The sequence below is a fragment of the Schistocerca americana genome, chromosome 1 (assembly GCF_021461395.2).
Source record: "Schistocerca americana isolate TAMUIC-IGC-003095 chromosome 1, iqSchAmer2.1, whole genome shotgun sequence".
In the NCBI taxonomy this organism is placed as follows: domain Eukaryota; kingdom Metazoa; phylum Arthropoda; class Insecta; order Orthoptera; family Acrididae; genus Schistocerca; species Schistocerca americana.
The window spans coordinates 138,863,287-138,882,948 of NC_060119.1; the positions used below are offsets into that span (position 1 = coordinate 138,863,287).

A 19,662-nucleotide genomic window follows, 5' to 3' on the forward strand; every position below is an offset into this window, starting at 1 on the left:
GATGTACTATGTCTTCGGTGAGGTTGTGCAGGAACTGTGCTGTGTCTTCCTTCTCGTGGAGAACAAGAAGACGTCTGTAATGAACTATCGTCATTCAGATCTTCGATTTTCATAAAAAATCTGTCGCAGCGTGCGCACGCACAATGACGCCACGAAAAATGATTCCTTAGTAATAAGCGCCAAGTGCGCCCGTGGCCGGGGAGCAAGTTGGGCCGTGCCCCAACTCAACCCAATCCAACCCATCCCACCCCACATCCCCTCCTCCTACGAGCTCTTTCCGTAAGGAAAAAATATCGCGTTATCAGATGTTTTTCTTTCGCGTAAATGATTTAAAAGTCAGTATTACGTAGAAGTTTTAACAGAGTTGGAAATTGAACTTTTTTTATAGCTACTTGCAAGTCGCCATCCCTCTTCCAAAATACACTACTGTTCCCAAAAAGTGAAAGATTCAGAGGCAACGGTCTGCAACACTCTACGATAAGAGGACTTGTAGAACAGTGAAACAATAATAAGTGATTGAAATAGCAGAGAGGTGGCGTGCGCTTGCACGCGCACGTAGACCCAACAGAGCCCTCTTTTGTGTGACCGGATAGGTCAGTGTTACACAACGGTCAGTCGGCGAGGAGCCGTCATACGAAATGGAAACGTGCAACCACGTGCCACTATGCCACGCCGACATCAAAAGGTGGAATATCGGCATGTGGGGGTGTTACGACGGAACGGCACGTGAACGCCGACACTGGCGTGCTGAATGGCAAAATGCAGCTTTTCGGACGAGTCCCGCTTCAACTTGTCCTAAAGTGATGGCCGCATACGCGTTCGACGCTGCCGTGGTGAACGCAATCGGACAGACTGTATCGTCGAGCGACATAGTGAACAAACCCCAAGTGTGATGATTTGGGGCGCTGTTGCCTGTAACATGCAATCTCGCCTCCCACACCTTGAGGGCAATCTGAAGAACAACCGCTACATCAGGGAGGTTTTACAGCCCGAGGCACTGACCCTCTTGCCCGCCCTCCACATGCCATATTTCATCAGGACAACGGCCAGCCGCATGAGGCGAGGAGCGCGTAACGGATACTACTGTTTCCCTGGCCTGCCCGTTCGACTTTTATGTAGACCATCGAACATGTCTGGGATATAGTCGATCGGCAACTTGTTCGTTCAGGTCCTGTAGCCACAGATGATGCTCTGTGAACGCGACTACAAATCACGTGGCAGAGTATTCTCCAGCAGCATATTCAGGCGCTCTTTGATTCCTTGCCACGACGGCTAGCGGCTCAGACTGCAGCACTTTGTGGAGCAGCTCCGTACCGAATTTCCATGGTCACGGCGCATTTACAGGTCTGTAATGCTAATTATTTGTATAGTGTCTTGACCCTTATCGGTGCAACAAATTTCAATGTAATCACAGCTCTCGGTCTTGATGTTTCACTTTTGCCAAACACTAATGTACTAAAAATATTCCGTACCTCCCCTAAAAACTATCTTATGGGCGCCCTGGATACGAGCTCAGCACTTGTCAAAGATTATAAAACTTTCCAAAAAATACGATTTCTCGGGCTCTACAAATACACGAGTCTTGGTAACCATAATTTCTTCACTCGATAGGAATTCAGCGACTCTCAAGTAACTTGGTGAGTACTGTATTATTATTCGGTAAATGAACTCGACTTTTCAACAGTACCCTGTGCGGTAACGCACGGCTTTCCGGGCGGGAAGGAGCGCCTGGTCCCCGGCACGAATCCGCCCGGCGGATTTGTGTCGAGGTCCGGTGAACCGGCCTGTCTGTGCATGGTTTTTAGGCGGTTTTCCATCTGCCTCAGCGAATGCGGGCTGGTTCCCCTTATTCTGCCTCAGTTACACTATGTCGGCAAATGCTGCGCAAACAAGTTCTCCACGTACGTGTACACCACCATTACTCTACCATGCAAACATAGGGGTTACACTCGTCTGGTGTGAGACGTTCCCTGGGGGGGGGGGTGTTTACACCGGGGGCCGAACCGCACAATAACCCTGGGTTCAGTGTGTGGCGGCGGAGGGGTGAAGTGGACTGCGGTAGTCGTCGTGGGGTTGTGGACCACTGTGGCTGCGGCGGGGACGGAGCCTCTCCGTCTTTTCTAGGTCCTCGGTTACAATACAATACCCTGTGCGAGATACCGAATTCAGAAGTTTAATACTAATATCCAGAGTACCCTCTTTCTCTAGGTGATCGATAAATATCACACCAATGTGTCGGTATAATTTTCACCACAACTTTCTCAGCTAATAAAGAAGGAAGATTAGGAAGCCCCATCGCGACACTGTCGTTAGAGATTGAACGCAAGCTCGGAGTGGGGAAGGATGAAGAAGGATATGCATCATAGCTTTTCAAACGAATAATCCCACCATTCGTCCTAATCGATTACGGGAAATCACAGGAAACCTAAATCTAGATGGCCGAATACCACAGTCCAATGTCTTACCACTGCAGCCATATCGCTCGGTCCAGATGATGAAGTGGTTTTCGGCGTCGACGGGGCATTAAGTGCAAATATGCCTTCCTTCCTTCCTTCCTTCACCTTCGCCTCGCAAAGTGAAATTGATTGCTTTGATACTCATGTCTCCTGACTGGTAACAATATACCCAGTATCCATTCGTGAAATGAGGCCTCAAACATACTTTTGGACGACAGTCAAAATTGTTCAACACAGGGAAATTGCCACTAGATCTCACTTTGGCGGCATCCACTTTGGCAATAGCTCGTACTACAATGTTCGTGCAAGATACTGAATACTTGTTCACTCGAGAAGGGATTTTGACAACACAATATCGTGGGCTTCCTTTACCATGTGCTCAATGGCCACCATTTGACCCCACCCACTGTTGTTGTTGTTGTTGTTGTTGTTGTTGTTGTGGTCTTCAGTCCTGAGACTGATTTGATGCAGCTCTCCATGCTACTCTATCCTGTGCAAGCTGCTTCATCTCCCAGTACGTACTGCAGCCTACAGCCTTCTGAATCTGCTTAGTATATTCATCTCTTGGTCTCCCTCTACGATTTTTTACCCTCCACGCTGCCCTCCAATACTAATTTGGGGATCCCTTGATGCCTCAGAACATGTCCTACCAACCGATCCCTTCTTCTAGCCAAGTTGTGCCACAAACTCCTCTCTCCCCAATTCTGTTCAATACCTCCTCATTAGTAATGTGATCTACCCATCTAATCTTCGGCATTCTTCTGTAGCACCACATTTCGAAAGCTTCTATTCTCTTCTTGTCCGAACTATTTATCGTCCATGTTTCACTTCCATACATGGCTACGTGCCATTACTATCACATGCGGCACTGAGTTCCAATAATATATTTTGAGTTTTTCTTACGAGTCTTTGGTTTTCAACGCAATATACAATATCCAGAATCAATTTTTCTACACTTCAGCAACAAGCTCAAAACTGTCGAAGTTTTTAGTAGGGCTACAAGCAGATATGATGTCCGGTATCAGAGATCCAATGATCCGTATGTGCGATTCACTAGCGATCTGACGTCAAGACTCACAACACGCGGCCACGTATATAACATTCGCAATACCACAAGACTTTACATGCAGAATGGCGGCTCAGCCATTGGCCCCTATCTTTCACGGCCAGTGCATTTCTAGTTGAGCAATTCCCACTCTGAATTGTTAATGTGGTATACTCGGACAACTCACAAATATAGAAATCACAACTTGAGTGCCGGTCTGGCACGTAATTTCAGCCCGTCACGAATTTTCAGCAGAGAGAATACACTAGCTCAGTGCAAGAAACGATCCTAGAAGCTAGCCAAGATCTCTAGGAACCGCGACCGCACTGAGCACTCAATACGACTGGAAGAAAAATATGCTGTTATGCAACCTTATGTAGTCGACACCTTACGCGGCTAAGGAGAAGGGTAAAGAATGCCGTTATGGAAAGAATTAAGCATTCCCTTACAACATGTCTCTCATAATACGGTCGTTCTTACCTCTTGTTAACTGAAGGTTGCATAGCCTACACCAAAAATGTCAAATATGTGTGGTTTTTAGTTAGTATAACTATAATGAATTTACTACTGTTCTTGACACAATATAAACCACATACCTCCAGTAGTTTATCTTTTGAATGCTGTGGACGACATATACAGTAGCAGTCGGAACGCCCGAGGCTCTGAATGCTTCTCACGCATTTGACTTTTCTTATTGTGCTTTGGACAGTATACAATTTACAGACAAGTGAGGATGGTTAAACACACACATATATTTACAACTACGATAAATTCATACATTCTTGTTATACACGAGTGAACCATATTATTTACTACTGATTCGTATTTTGTGGTGCGTTTCGAAGCATAGGAAAGCAAGGAGTTCCATTTCTTTGCACTTTCTGAGTTAGTATGAAAGCATTAAGAGTTTCGTGTACTGTCTGAGTGCAATTAGTTGAAAGACGACAACGTGAGGGGAGAGTTCACCAGTACCTCTGCAAGTGAACTAGCACAAAAATCTACCGCAGCTAAGAGGTAAACAAAGGTGGAAATCAAGACTTGCACAGCCGTCGGGTGCATTGCAGGCACTGCTATAGCAAAAAAATGGTTCAAATGGCTCTGAGCACTATGGGACTTAACTTCTGAGGTCATCAGTCCCCTAGAACTTAGAACTACTGAAACCTAACTAACCTAAGGGCATCACACACATCCATGACCGAGGCAGGATTCGAACCTGCGACCGTAGCAGTCACGCGGTTCCAGACTGCAGCGCCTAGAACCGCTCGGCCACCCCGGCCGGCCGGCACTGCTACAGCACCTGGGGCACATAGTGCTTCAAATGTTGCGGCAGTCCATCGCAGCCAGCGTGTTAATATAAAAATTAACTTCTTTACAGAATATCACTCATCGCTTCTCTCACCTCTGGCAATGGTTGGTTGAGAAAAATGTTAAGCTCGACTGTGTTTCGGTGTCTACGTTCAACAGTAGATCCTGCCGCTGTAACAGACTGAATTGTCAGTTCGAAGATGGGAGCAAGGCATGGACATACCAGCTCCAACAGCACCTTGCGTAGTAAAGCACTGTGGTGTTCAAAATCATCTTCGGACTGATGACAGCCGCGCGGGATTAGCCGAGCGGTCTGAGGCGCTGCAGTCATGGACTGTGCGGCTGGTCCCGGCGGAGGTTCGAGTCCTCCCTCGGGCATGGGTGTGTGTGTTTGTCCTTAGGATGATTTATGTTAAGTAGTGTGTAAGCTTAGGGATGCAGATGCGCAAAACTATAGACCTATATCTCTGACGTCGATCTGTTGTAGAATTTTAGAACATGTTTTTTGCTCGAGTATCATGTCGTTTTTGGAAACCCAGAATCTACTATGTACGAATCAACATGGATTCCGGAAACAGCGATCGTGTGAGACCCAACTCGCTTTATTTGTTCATGAGACCCAGAAAATATTAGATACAGGCTCCCAGGTAGATGCTATTTTTCTTGACTTCCGGAAGGCGTTCGATACAGTTCCGCACTGTCGCCTGATAAACAAAGTAAGAGCCTACGGCATATCACACCAGCTGTGTGGCTGGATTGAAGAGTTTTTAGCAAACAGAACACAGCATGTTGTTATCAATGGAGAGACGTCTACAGACGTTAAAGTAACCTCTGGCGTGCCACAGGGGAGTGTTATGGGACCATTGCTTTTCACAATATATATAAATGACCTAGTAGATAGTGTCGGAAGTTCCATGCGGCTTTTCGCGGATGATGCTGTAGTATACAGAGAAGTTGCAGCATTAGAAAATTGTAGCGAAATGCAGGAAGATCTGCAGCGGATAGGCACTTGGTGCAGGGAGTGGCAACTGTCCCTTAACATAGACAAATGTAATGTATTGCGAATACATAGAAAGAAGGATCCTTTATTGTATGATTATATGATAGCGGAACAAACACTGGTAGCAGTTACTTCTGTAAAATATCTGGGAGTATGCGTGCGGAACAATTTGAAGTGGAATGATCATATAAAATTAATTGTTGGTAAGGCGGGTACCAGGTTGAGATTCATTGGGAGAGTGCTTAGAAAATGTAGTCCATCAACAAAGGAGGTGGCTTACAAAACACTCGTTCGACCTATACTTGAGTATTGCTCATCAGTGTGGGATCCATACCAGGTCGGGTTGATGGAGGAGATAGAGAAGATCTAAAGAAGAGCAGCGCGTTTCGTCACAGGTTTATTTGGTAAGCGTGATAGCATTATGGAGATGTTTACCAAACTCAAGTGGCAGACTCTGCAAGAGAGGCGCTCTGCATCGCGGTGTAGCTTGCTCGCCAGGTTTCGAGAGGGTGTGTTTCTGGATGAGGTATCGAATATATTGCTTCCCCCTACTTATACCTCCCGAGGAGATCACGAATGTAAAATTAGAGAGATTAGAGCGCGCACGGAGGCTTTCAGACAGTCGTTCTTCCCGCGAACCATACGCGGCTGGAACAGGAAAGGGAGGTAATGACAGTGGCACGTAAAGTGCCCTCCGCCACACACAGTTGGGTGGCTTGCGGAGTATAAATGTAGATGTAGATGACCTTAGCAGTTAAGTCCCATAAGATTTCACACACATTTGAACATTTTTGACTGATGACACCTCTTAATAGAAGGTCAGGCACCGATGTGTGAGATATGGGCTCTGTGGTAAAAATTTCACTTCGTTGAATGACGTTTACCTGCAAAAATATTTTTTTGCGGAGGTAGCTACGAAAGAAAATATAGGCTATCCCTACACCGTCCAGATGCACAGAAAGCTCCCTCACTTTAATCTTTTCTTCATTCTTATCTCCTTTCTCATTTTGTCCTTTTCTTTATAACATGCATTGACATTAGATTAGAATGTAGACACTCCTGGCATATAATCCAGGTGAAAAGCTACGTTATTCATCCGGGTGGCAGACTGGCAGTGATAAAAACCGCGCCGTTCCAACGAGCAACATATGAGGTGTGATCAAAAAGTAAAGGGAAATTTTTAATTTCGTAGGCTAAACCCTGCACTTGATTTCCAAAACCTTTTTTAAACTTGTTGGTACACATGTTCCTGATGTATGTTTGCATTTTCAGTTGTTTTGAGTATTCAGTTTATTTTTGACAGTCGAAAAGTTTATACGTGTGTCGACACGGCGAATTTTTGCTTTCGAAAATCTTTTTGCTTTACATAAGATTCTGCTTGAAAAATGAAATATAGTGCAGCACCGCATTCGAAATGTTGACTCCGGCTTTTGACGAATCTACTATGACTACGACAAGAGTTTACGAGTGGTATAAACATTTTCGAGCGGGTCGCGAGGACTCTGAAGACTACGACCGCTCTGGACGCCCTAGCACATCAATTACTGACGATAGTGTGGAAAGTGTACAGAAAACGGTTCTGGAAAATCGCCGAATCACCATCAGAGAGGTTGCTAGCGAATTCAGCATGTACTTTGGCTCATACCAAGCAATATTTTTGGGTGTTTAGGGCGTGAAACGGGTAGCGGCAGAGTTTGTTCCGAAACGGTTGAATTTCGACCAAAGCGACGTAGCGCGGACATCTCTCAGAAACTGCTGAATGAAGTCGACAGCGATCCAGAACTACTAAAGAGGGTTACGACAGGTGACAAAAATAAGGGTATACGGGGGGGGGGGGGGGGGGGGTATGACCTCGAACCCAAGGCTCAGTCGTCCTGGAAACTGCCTGAAGAGCCAAGACCAAACAAAATTCGTCACGTTCGATCACATGTGAAGGTTCTTCTCGCTGTTTTCTTCGATTAGAAAGGAATAGCGCACCATGAGTTCCTGGTTTTTTTTTTTTTTTTTTTTTTTCGTACGATCAGCAAGGAATACTACCTGGAAGTTATGTGCCGTTTGTGTGAAGCAATCCGAAGAAAACTACCAGTTTTGTGGCAAAACCACTAGAAGTTGCATCACGATAATACTCCCGCTCACACCTCAATGCTTGTTCGTGACGTTTCTGGCAAAAAACAAACCCGTTACGTTGGCTCAGGTACCGTATTCGCCGGACGTAGCTCCCTGCGACTTCTTTCTATTCCCGAGGCTGAAGAGAACTATTCAAGGACGTCGTTTTACCACCACCGATGAGATAAAAACAGAAACGCTGAAGGAGCTGAATACCATAACGACAAGTGAGTTCAGAAGCGCTTCCAAGATTGGAAAAAGCACTGGCACCAAGTGTATTTTATCTGAGAGGGATTACTTTGAAGTTGATGCTGATGAATGAATAAAAAAATAAAACTTTCGTTACTTTTTGATCACACCTCGTAATCATCATCTGAAGTCGTGAAGCCCAGTGGCTGCATCGAGACCGTGGATAAGAGGAGGAAGAAGAGGATGAGGAGGAGGAGGCGGGGGCAGGGAGAGGAGGGGGCGCCCATCACTATAAATAGGGTGAGGTTCGCAATGATTCGACACTTCGACAGAAGATGAGCATGACACTCGTCGAACCGTCGCGGCTGGAGAACAGAGAGTGTTTTATCGTTTCACCTTCTCTAAAGGCTTTATTTAGTTTTCTTCTACATAGTTCTTTAATAATCCCGGACATGTGACTCTGGATGAACGCCTAACTGTCGAAAGTCTTGACCTCTTCCTAATAAGAGCCTGCAGCAAAAGTTTGCACTGCACTATAAAACATGTACATGTGTCCTTTTAACACCAAACAAATGCTGACTGTTACAATGGGCAAGAGACCCATTGAGGTTTCTGTTTCCTGTCGTGTAGACACTTATGAAGAAAAGCTATCGAGTCATCTGTGACATTTGTGACCCAGGTGGCAGAATTGTACAATGGCAAATGGATGAGTGTGTGTCCAGGATCTCTATATATCAGTTATCAGCCCGTGACATTTATGTACCTTCGTGCAGAACTCATTATGTGGCTCTTCATAGGTTGATATTTTATGAAACAAATGTGACCGAAGTGATTTTCCATAAGGAATTTCAATCACCTTCGATTCTTTGAATTGCCAGTTTATAATAAGACTGCAGGCTGTCTATTTTAGCTTGGGGGAGTCTTTTGTAGCCTGTAAGTCCATCTTTTGCATTCTTTTCTTTCCACAACTCACACCAATTCTCAAGCACGACCCTCTTAAAACTACATGCAGGGCCGGGAATCTAATCCGCATAACCGTGTTTCGCGAAGTGTCGCATCCTTTTCCCTGTGATGGCCAAAAACCTCAATTTTCCAATTCTCGCTTCCTGGGTACGAATAAGGTTTTGTTTTCTTTGTTTTTTTTTTTTTTTTTTTTTTTTTTTTTTTGCTGTCGCAGCCACCTTAATAATGAGTGTTACATAACATAACGCTGCAACGGTCTAGGAACACGTAAAAGAGGAGGCTTGGCCGCGACTTTTCACACACTACGGACTTAAAATTACGTTTGAAATAAAATAAAGGGAAAGAAATAATCGTAAAAATCAGCTTGTAAAAACGCCCCATTGCAAAAACGACACACAAAAAAGAATTTCTGCACTCCTTCGGCTGACAGATTATTCTTCGCCAAGCCGTTCTTATGCTCGTGCGCAGTCGGGTCGGCATGTGCTTAAGTTGAGCCCCCTACTACCTCTTACCTGCGGTCTTCTTAGCAACTGCACTAATTGACTAACGTGGCGTACTCATGTTTTTCTTAGGGCCTACCATCTAAAGGATGCAGTTCACGGCAAAACTGTCGTGTCATACGAATCTAACTTCCTCGGTGTTTCGTGTCCGAGTTCCAAGCTATATAGCGTGTTGCATTAATACGTTGCATATTGAATACTCAGCCAAATAAACAAACACGAAAACTTCAGTTTACTGCAGATTTCTGGAATGTCGGATTTGAAATTGCGAGTGGAAGCGAATGTATTTATTTTCCCGCAAAGAAAACTGCCGTGAACGAAAGATTACGTAAAATGTATCCGTATACTCTGGATCATAAAGAGTCTATTTTCTGCACTTACTAAAAAAACCATAATTCATGGCTTGTCGACAATAATTTTTGTAATCATTTGAAGCCGTAGTTCCGTAAAATTATTCTGGACTGGAAAGTATTTGAGACTTGTCGGAGAACAAATACACAAGTAAAATGGCGTATTGTTTCATCTGTCTGGATCCTGTCATGTATAAAAATAACATATTTGGGTGAACGAAAACCCACTGTTACAACTAAAGAACTCTTCAGTTAGAAATGTCAAGGGACACACTAGAGAAGCTAGGCAGTGTATTCGTTTTTCGGCTTCCATGTTAATAACGCCAATGATTATTTTTAAAGGCTATCTAAAAGACTGAGTTTCAATAATCAACTGCACATTCCCTGAATTTTAAATTCATCAAAAATGTACAAGATTTAGTACAGACAAAGTAGTTCTCCATAATCTTTCAAGTTAGTGAGGCCTGGGAGTAAATAGTCACACGTTATGCTCAGTGGAGAGTCGTTAAACCAAGGCGGGCTTTACTCCATGTGTAATTCTATCACTCACAACTGTGTATGCAATATGTTAACTACATACAATATTGATTGTAACAGTTACCATAGCAAACTGCTGTCCTAAGTAACTGAATGTCTCCGCGGCTCGCAGCTTGATGCAGCAACATTGAATTATCTGCAAATCATGTACTAACAACTACATAAATATCAACTTCGTCATATATACTAACTATTAGGAATGCAGTGTGCTCGTGTGTGAAAAGGGCTGTTCAAATAAATTCACTATCTGTATACAAAGTGGTAAGTCTTCGGTTCACTATTTAGGATCCTTAAAACGAGCTGGTATGCTTCAACATCCAGTACGGAAATGGACGATCGCAGTGAAACACTGATGTGCATCCAAGTGTACAACGTCTCTCGAATCTGCAATGTTACTTCTAGACAGAGTGCGTTATGAATGGGCACAGACGAGGGCCGAGACGAATATTCATTGCTTTATTCTGAACAGGTGCAAAAGTTTTAGATATGCTGGCCCATCTCAATCGTCCAAGAACTGATAAGTGAATTTAGATTTGTAGTGCACTTTCTTTCAGAACCGAAAAAAAAGAAAAAAGTGAAAACTAAGAGCTTTATACACAAAGGTTGCGTGGAGGTCGACATAACAATATTAGACTTGTCACAGCACATTCTTCCAGCTCCCTACTCACGAATGCAAAGGAGACCAACTGATGGAAATTATAAAATTATGGTGATTTTTGGGTGGTGTACCAAAATGAGGCCTTTAGCGCATGTTTAAAACTATTATGAGAGGGGTAGGTCTAAAATTCATCTTAGTTACAATTCTTAAGTATTTTAATGCTGTTGTAGAAAAACTAAAAATGGACGAATCACTTGCAACACAAAACGTGCACCCCAGAAACCTAGGGATCAGTTGGGACGAAACACAACACATTTGTATTATCATCAGTGAAAATTAACACCAGGTTGGAAGTTAAATTCACCAGATTTCCCGTTGAAAATTTTCGTGTTGAAAATATATTTGCCACAAGCACTGCAATCAAATATAGTGACCTCTCCGGAGTAAAATGTCACGAATCAGAAGCCAACGCACCAACCAGCGACGGGCGGATGCAGAAGAAAAGATTCGTAATACTTCTTTTTTGCAACCTATCAAGCGTATCGGTTGATACGGGATATCGGTTGGTAGGACATGTTTTGAGGCATCAAGGGATGACAAATTTAGCATTGGAGGGCAGCGTGGGGGGTAAAAATCGTAGAGGGAGACCAAGAGATGAATACACTAAGCAGATTCAGAAGGATGTAGGTTGCAGTAGGTACTGGGAGATGAAGAAGCTTGCACAGGATAGAGTAGCATGGAGAGCTGCATCAAACCAGTCTCAGGACTGAAGACCACAACAACAACAACATCAAGCGTATGGTTAACACAGCGACGTCATCAGGACCATAGAACACGTACTATACACAGACAGTCGCGAACACCGTGTGGAAGGCCATCTCGGCCTGGTGTTGGGTGACACCGGTGGAACTGGTTTGCACGGAAAGTTTAGGCCCAGCTGCATACATCCACAATTGATTCGATTTGCCAGAGAAATGGTAACTTAACTCACCCAGTTGAATTATTCCTTACAACGTCGGTAAGTATCCGTAGCACTGCGACCGTTCTTCACTAGCCTACAGCAAACAATCCCCAACAACTCACAAATAGTATTAATAAATGCTATGCGCTGCCACGCGTTGTAGTAAGCTATTGTTACAGGATGCTGATATAGTATAACGATGTTTCCACAATTAACAACCACGATACGCTGTGACGCCCCGATGGATACAGCTTTTTCATGTTAATTCTCAAACTGTTCTTCGTAAACAAGCTAAAGGTAAACAATCATAAAATATTTATAATTCTCTGTGGTCACATGGTCACATTGTAGGCCTGTAACGCCAAACTATCTCATTTTGACTTTCACTGAACGCCGCGCAGCTGGATAGGGGCCGTTTACGGTATTCTCTAGACCCGGGTTAGGTCAACTGTTGACGACATGATATACCGAGAACACAGTTAAAGTGGGTGGGGGCGGGGAGGAAAATTGCCCAACATTTCTTGTCTCAAGTGGGAAAGAGGTTAAATTGTTGAAACTTCCCTCAATTCTTCATCGAAGAACGAAAGGTAACCGAATCAGCGTGTTCACTCTTCAACATTACAATATGAAACACAGAGTCCTATGGGCAGTTTCTGAAGCAACGAGCATTTTTAACTCTACTAAACAACCATGTTCCTGTCCACTTTTTCAAGATTTTCTTCAACCAGTCGCGTAAAATACGGGCAGGCCTATGATAAACAGACACGAATCTATTTATTCTGCGTCAAAACGCACTGGCCCAACATATCTCAGCTGTTCTGTTCGTTGATGCCCATACATCAACAGCCGAATACGGATCACATAGCGTTGTATACTGTGCCCATACCGACCTTCCGCCTATCTCTTGTAGTTTTCTCAAATCACACGCAAATGATCAAAGATACAACAATCATATATTTTCTACATCGAGAGCAAAGAGATAGTCCAATATTGTGTATCAAGATTTGTGAGAAGCTTGTAAAACTTCATTGGAATGGGAGAAAGGTGTGTCAGTAAAACCACCCTTTCTGTGCCGCTACGCAGATCCAGTGACTTGACGAGGCAAAGTGTACTGAACAGTCAATGCTAAATGATAAAAAAAAAAAATCATTCAGCAGCACCTGTGTGACACACTTGAATAACTTCTACTGTCCCGTTTCGTACTCTACACGTTTCCCTCTAATGTAGAATGCTCACTCTTAGATGACAGAAATGAAATATGGTCAACATGTTATACTCCCCCACACTTTCAAACTTATTAAACCATTCCCAATAATTTAAAACACATGTAAATAACATTTTTACATACAGGCATCAAAGTGGTCGACAGTCAACAGTCGACTATGACTAGTCAAAATTCTGAAGACGCTGAATGTCCATTGATCGAAATTGCTGACATCAATGGCTTTAACCACGCTTCAGAGCTTCCTTGTAAGTACTTGTTCAAATTCAGTTCGTCATAGCTATCTTTTCACATTACCACGAAGAAAATAAAGGAAAGAAAAAAAGAGGACAACAGATCAATTGTTTGTTTCATCTCAGGTAAGGTAAAAGTATCAGAAAGGAATTCTGACCTTTTATTTAGTAATGCAACTGATCATGGGTGAGAATTTTTTACACTTTAGCATACAGTAATGGAACTAACTAAAACTTGGTGCAGAACTGGAATGGGACTCGAATTCAGACAAAGGATTTTTGTGGGCAATACATGGTCCAGCTGCCCACCATGGCTAACAGTCCTCAAATGGTGATAAATCCCAATTCCCCATTGCATTCATTCTGCCAGTGATACTATAGCACCACAGCATCATAGGGTAGTAATGGATTAATTCGGGGGTAAGGAAAGTAACCAGCAACTATCTGAAGTTGCGAGTCCATCTGCGAGGCATGTCAGATGCCTCATATGGCAACAGCACTCCCATGAAAGATACGTAGTAGGATTCAGGTGGCAGTGTGTCGTGTTTTAAACTGTCATGTCTTATATGCCATGTCTGATCAGTAACATGGTAATTCAAATAGCTTCAGATACATCATATTTGCAAAAAAAACTGGCATAATAAATTTATGCTTTGAATCAGTGCTTCATTGTCATTCATAACTCAGACAATGGGCGTCATAATATTTAATTACTGTATTATAATTTCTGAAAAATCTGTGGCATTTTGTTGATATATTATTGGGATGTACAATACACGTTTTCATCTCTTCATTGGAAGGAACACGAAGAAAATCTTGTGGGGGGAAGGCTAACCAAAGACTGCGTCTTATTGGTAGGACACTTAGCAAATGTAACAGACTTACTAAGGAGACTGCCTACATTACGCTTGTCCGCCCTCTTTTCGAATACTGCTGCGCGGCGTGGGATCCTTACCAGATAGGACTGACGAAGTACATCGAAAAAGTTCAAAGAAAGGCAGCACGTTTTGTATTATCGCGAAATATGGGACAGAGTGTCAAAGAAATTATACAGGATTTGGGCTGGACATCATTAAAAGAGAGGCGTTTTTCGTTGCGAAGGAATCTTCTCACGTAATTCCAATCACCAACTTTCTCATCCGAATGCGAAAATATTTTGTTGACACCGACCTACATAGGGAGGAACGATCACCACGATAAAATAATGGAAATCAAAGCTCGTACAGAAATATAGGTGTTTATTCTTTCCGCGCGCTATACGACATTGGAATAATAGAGAATTGTGAAGGTTCGATGAACTCCCTGCCAGGCACTTAAATTTGATTTGCAGAGTATCCATGTAGATGTAGATGTCTTCAGCTGAACAATACTTTAAACAATATTAGTCTGATTATCAGACTTGAAAATTTAAAAATATCTAAACTATAGTCGACTTGTCCTCTTTAGCTGATTGGTCAGTGGGTCTGACTTCCATGCAGAGGGCCCGGGTTCAGTTCCCAGTACTACCAGGGAGGCTCTCTTGATCAGCGAGAACTGAATCTCGCAAGGCACACTGAGGAGCTACTTTACGAAGAAGCAGCTCCAAAGTCTGGAGAGCTGACAGTGGCCAGGAAAGTGCTGTACTGTTCCATTCCCCTTCTACTGTATCCCAACAACCCCATATGACAGACAGTGACTTGGCACTCAGTCAGCATCAATGGGTCCTCTGGGTCTGATTGCGGAGTAGCTTTTATGTTATTCAAATGGGTCACTTCACATAACTGTCTACCTCTATTTATGACAGACGGCAAAAACACATACGCCACAATTTCAAACATGTAAAAGCAAAGTTATTTTGAGCCCAAATATTTGTTGAAACATCACAGTGCTTTATTGGTCGTATACCTACTGGATGTGGTATGCCCTTGCCTCCTTTCAAATTGATTTTCTCCGCCAGTTGAAGAGGGACCTACAGTTTGACAAGGACTCTGAAACACGGGCATTTTTTCACATTCATAAATCATTGCAAGAGGTCAAAGACCCGATAAGTGACAGAAAAAAATCCTAGAACCGACTGGGGATCAAACTGTGTACCACTGGATTGGCCGTCTTGCACTCACCGACAGGGCCACAATATAATTCTGTAAAATATGTTGCACTTCCTCTAAAACGGAATGATAAACATAAATTTTACTCCAACTCAAAGTTTGACAGAAAAATTATGTACTGCATTGGCCCTCAGTGCAAAACAAAAATTATCTGAGATTACTGATGAACTGATTTGTAGCCTCAATGTACCACAACCTTACTAGATCAGTTTCTTCAGATAAATTGAGCCCTAAAAGACATTAGCCTACATACCAACTACAAAATATCTATACAACTACTGTCAGAGCCTACGCAGTTTATGAAAACTCATATACAGAAGGGCCTCCAACCAGAAATAAAACAAACCCATCTAGTATATATGCAGCGACACATGACATTCAGCCTGAATGATTTCTAAGCTCATGTATAATATAAAATTCGATGCAAAACTTGTGATGTAGCATATAAAGACTGAATTAATTTTAACAGGATATTTGATGGCTTACATACAGCACAGTAGAATTAATAAAGATGTAAAAGAATAAGTTTTTCTTGGAGTGGTTTTATGGACATCTCCATATTGGTCTATTCAGTAGAAGTCTCCTCATCTTTGTATAGCTACTGGTAATCTATATACACTTGAACCTCCTTGCACTATCCTACAATTTTTACTACCTCACTTCTTTCCTGTACCAATGATGCCTCAGATGTGTCCTACCAACCTATCCACTGTTTAAGGCAAATTGTCATGGTGCTCCTTTCTTCCTTCCCAGTTTTATGCAGTAAGATGTGTCTCTTCATAGTTAGGTCTCCTTGCTTACACATCTAATCTTCAGCATTCTTCTCTAGCACCAAATTTTGAAAGTTATTCTCTTCTTGCCTGTACTGTTTATCACCCAAACTTCACTTCGATATAAAGGTACACTTCAGGTAAGTACTTTTAGAGAAAACTTCCTAAAGTGATACCATGAGTTAGAAATAAATAAGCAAACATTTGACCCAGACAGGAATTTGATCTACAGCAAATATGTTAGTGCACTCTGGATAAGACTGATTAAAATTTAAAAAAAGGAGCATTCAGTCTGGTTTTGCATCCAGTTGATTTTATCTTGAATGTGTGAAATCAGTCATTAAATGAGACTACTCAGGGGCCTATGAGTGTATTATTCTGACCGGAAAAAGTTAGGACATAGTTAAGTAACTGATCTTAAATGAAGCAAGATAACAAGTTGTTGTTAGGGCGAATGGAATTATTTATGACGACTCAAGTAGGCAGTTTCATGCAATATAATAGAGGAAGCAAAATATGGTGGATTTTGATGATTTGACTAACCTTAGAGTTCAGAATTCTTGTTTTCTTTCCATCCATTTGAATTATGAGTTTGGCGTCCATATCAATCTCCCTGGTGAATGAAAATAAAATGTGAAGCCGCAGAAGAAAATAACGAGAAAGATGAAATTATAATGAAATATTGAAACTGACGACTATGTCAGTAATAACAGCAAGACGGTACACAGCATTAATTCTTAAATAGTTCAAACGCTTTATTGTTTTTATCTTTGAAGCAGATTTTACCTTTGATTGAAGGGGCGAACCCGTACTGCTACTTTGACAGACGCCATTGTCACATATTAGTAAACGTCACTCCAGTTAAAAGCTATCTGCACCGCACATTCACAACACCCGACACAGCCTGTAGCACTAAAACAACTGAAACATGACGTCACGAGAGAAACCAAGCTTACAAAACGTCAAGACTGCTTCCAATTACATCATCTTTGCCAACCGCGCAAATGAAAATTTTACTGTACAGTCAAGTTAACATAATTCAAAACGCGACGATCCTACTCTATTGTAAATAGTTCTCTAGTGTAGTTGCGGTGTATGATATGCCTCCGTCGGCCAATGAATAAAATAATAGATGATAAAGTTTCTGAATAAAGCTGGGGCTCCACAGACACTTACAACTGGCACCCCCCGCTAGAGCCTTGTGGCGCCAGCTGCCGCTTCAGGATTCCGCTGTCAGATTTTTCCTGGCGGCATTTTTAAAATAACGTCAAACGAAAATCTATGTGAGAATGGGTTTATGACACTGAACACTAACACTGGAAGAAACACACACAGGAGAAAATTAAAGAAGTGCGCGCGCGTGCACACACACACATTTTTTCTGCCTCTTTCGTTCCAGAAATCTCTCATATATTCACTGTGTTCCTTCTTCCCCTCTTCTGCCCACTCCTTTCCCGTTTTCTTCGTCTCTGGGCCTTTGCTCAAATTTCTGTTATCCGATTTTTTGCTGTGTGCTTACGCTGTCTGTCATGATTTCTGAGGAGATGTTTAGTTTCTTGACGTCTTCCATGTGTACCTTTACCCAGTGTATTTCCGCTGTATTCGTCGCCACTATGGTAAAGTTCTTCTTGGTCAATCTGCCATCGTTTATCCTACGTATTTGAGCATAGAACTTGCCCTTCTTTTCCTGATATTGTTTGTAATCACTTCTGTCTGTTTGTACAGTCCTTTTGTCGATTTCTTCATTGTGATCCCCTCTTTCTGAACCAGCCCACAGATCTTTCACAGTATTTTCAATAAATTGCCAACAACCATTAAAAACTTCGTTTCAGATAAAGCACAGTTTAAACAGAGCCTGAAAGACTTTTTGCTAGGCAGCTACTTCTATTCTATAGATGAATATCTTAACAGAAACTCTTAGACCGACTTAACTAAAAATGTTTGTTAGTCACAACAGTCACAATTAGGTATTTTGTTTATGATAAATTTACTAAGGTGCATAAATATGTTTCATTCTGACAGTGTATTTCTATAACTATTAACATTTCCAGTTTACTGTAATGTATTTTGACAATCACTTGCCAAATGATCAGGATAGTAGTATTATATTCACATGTTTTATGTTTTTTATGTTATACTTCTGGCTTGTTCCACACCCAAGAGAACCTTCTCATTTTTGTGTCTATGGAATGAAAACTAAATCTAATCCAATCTAATCTGCCAATAAACTTTCTCAGGATATTTTATGTCTGTCTTCAAGAGTCTGCCAGTTCAGTTTTTTCAGCATCGCCATAACACTCTTTCACGGGTCAAACAAACCTGTGAACACTCATGCTGCCCTTCTCTGCACACGTTCAATATCCCCTATTAGTCATATCTGGTATGGGTCCCACACACTTGCACAATATTCTAGAACCAGTTGCATAAGTGATTTGTAAGCAGTCTCCTTTGTTGACTGTTTGCATTTCCCCAGTAATCTTCTAATAAACTGGAGTCTATCACCTGCTTTAGACCATGGCAGAGCCTATATGATCATTCCATTTCATATCCCTACAAAGTGCTACACCAAGGTATTTGTATGGGTTGGTCGATTCCATCAGTGACTCGTTGGTATAATATTTATAAGATACTACTTTTTTTTTCATTTTGTGAAGTGCGCAATTTACATTTATGAACATTTGAAGCAAGTTGCCAATCTTTGCATCACTTTGAAACCTTATGAAGATCTGGCTGAATATGTATGCAGCTTCTTTCAGACGTTATAGATAGCTTCATTATAGATAACTGCATCATCTGCAAAAAAATCTGAGGTTACTATTAATATTGTCTGCAAGTTTATTAATATATATACATAAATTTGCCATTGATGGAGATACTTCTTCTGTTGCAGTGGTTCCTTATAAGTCTGTATGCTCTTTGTACCTTTGTGGTGATTTCTTCATTGGATATAAAGTTCAGTTCTAACCAAAAGACTGCAGGAAGTTGTACTTAAGGAATGCAATCAATGTACTCTGGGGACATTATTCTGACTGGATAAATTACTGAAGGGGATCCCCACTGCTCAATTTTAGGTTCATTATTGCTTCTCATATATGTAAATGATCTGGGGGAACTCATCTTTAAGAAAGAAAGTCTTCATTGCACAAAAAGAGGCAGTAAGAATGATATCTTGTGCTACATATGATCATCTTGTAGACATTTGTTTATTCTGACTACTGCTCCACAGTATATTTATTTTCCTGTAAAGTTTTTTGCAAATAAACCACAGCAATTCAGTGACATACATAATTGCAATACCAGAAGGAAAACTGACATTAATTACTCCACATTAATGTTGTCT

General features: G+C 42.0%; 1 protein-coding gene across 1 annotated transcript in view; it reads right to left on the reverse strand.

The window, feature by feature from the left end:
- Nucleotides 1-17,233, reverse strand: part of LOC124550891 (kinesin-like protein Klp98A) — a 376,578-nt gene extending 359,345 nt beyond the window's left edge. The window contains exons 1-2 of the mRNA XM_047125670.1: nt 17,109-17,233; nt 16,866-16,935 (exon numbers count right to left, since the gene is read on the reverse strand). Coding sequence (XP_046981626.1) covers nt 16,866-16,935; nt 17,109-17,155 — 117 coding nt within the window. The 5' untranslated portion in view covers nt 17,156-17,233. The remainder of the gene's footprint in view (nt 1-16,865; nt 16,936-17,108) is intronic.
- Between the last annotated feature and the right edge of the window lie 2,429 nt (nt 17,234-19,662).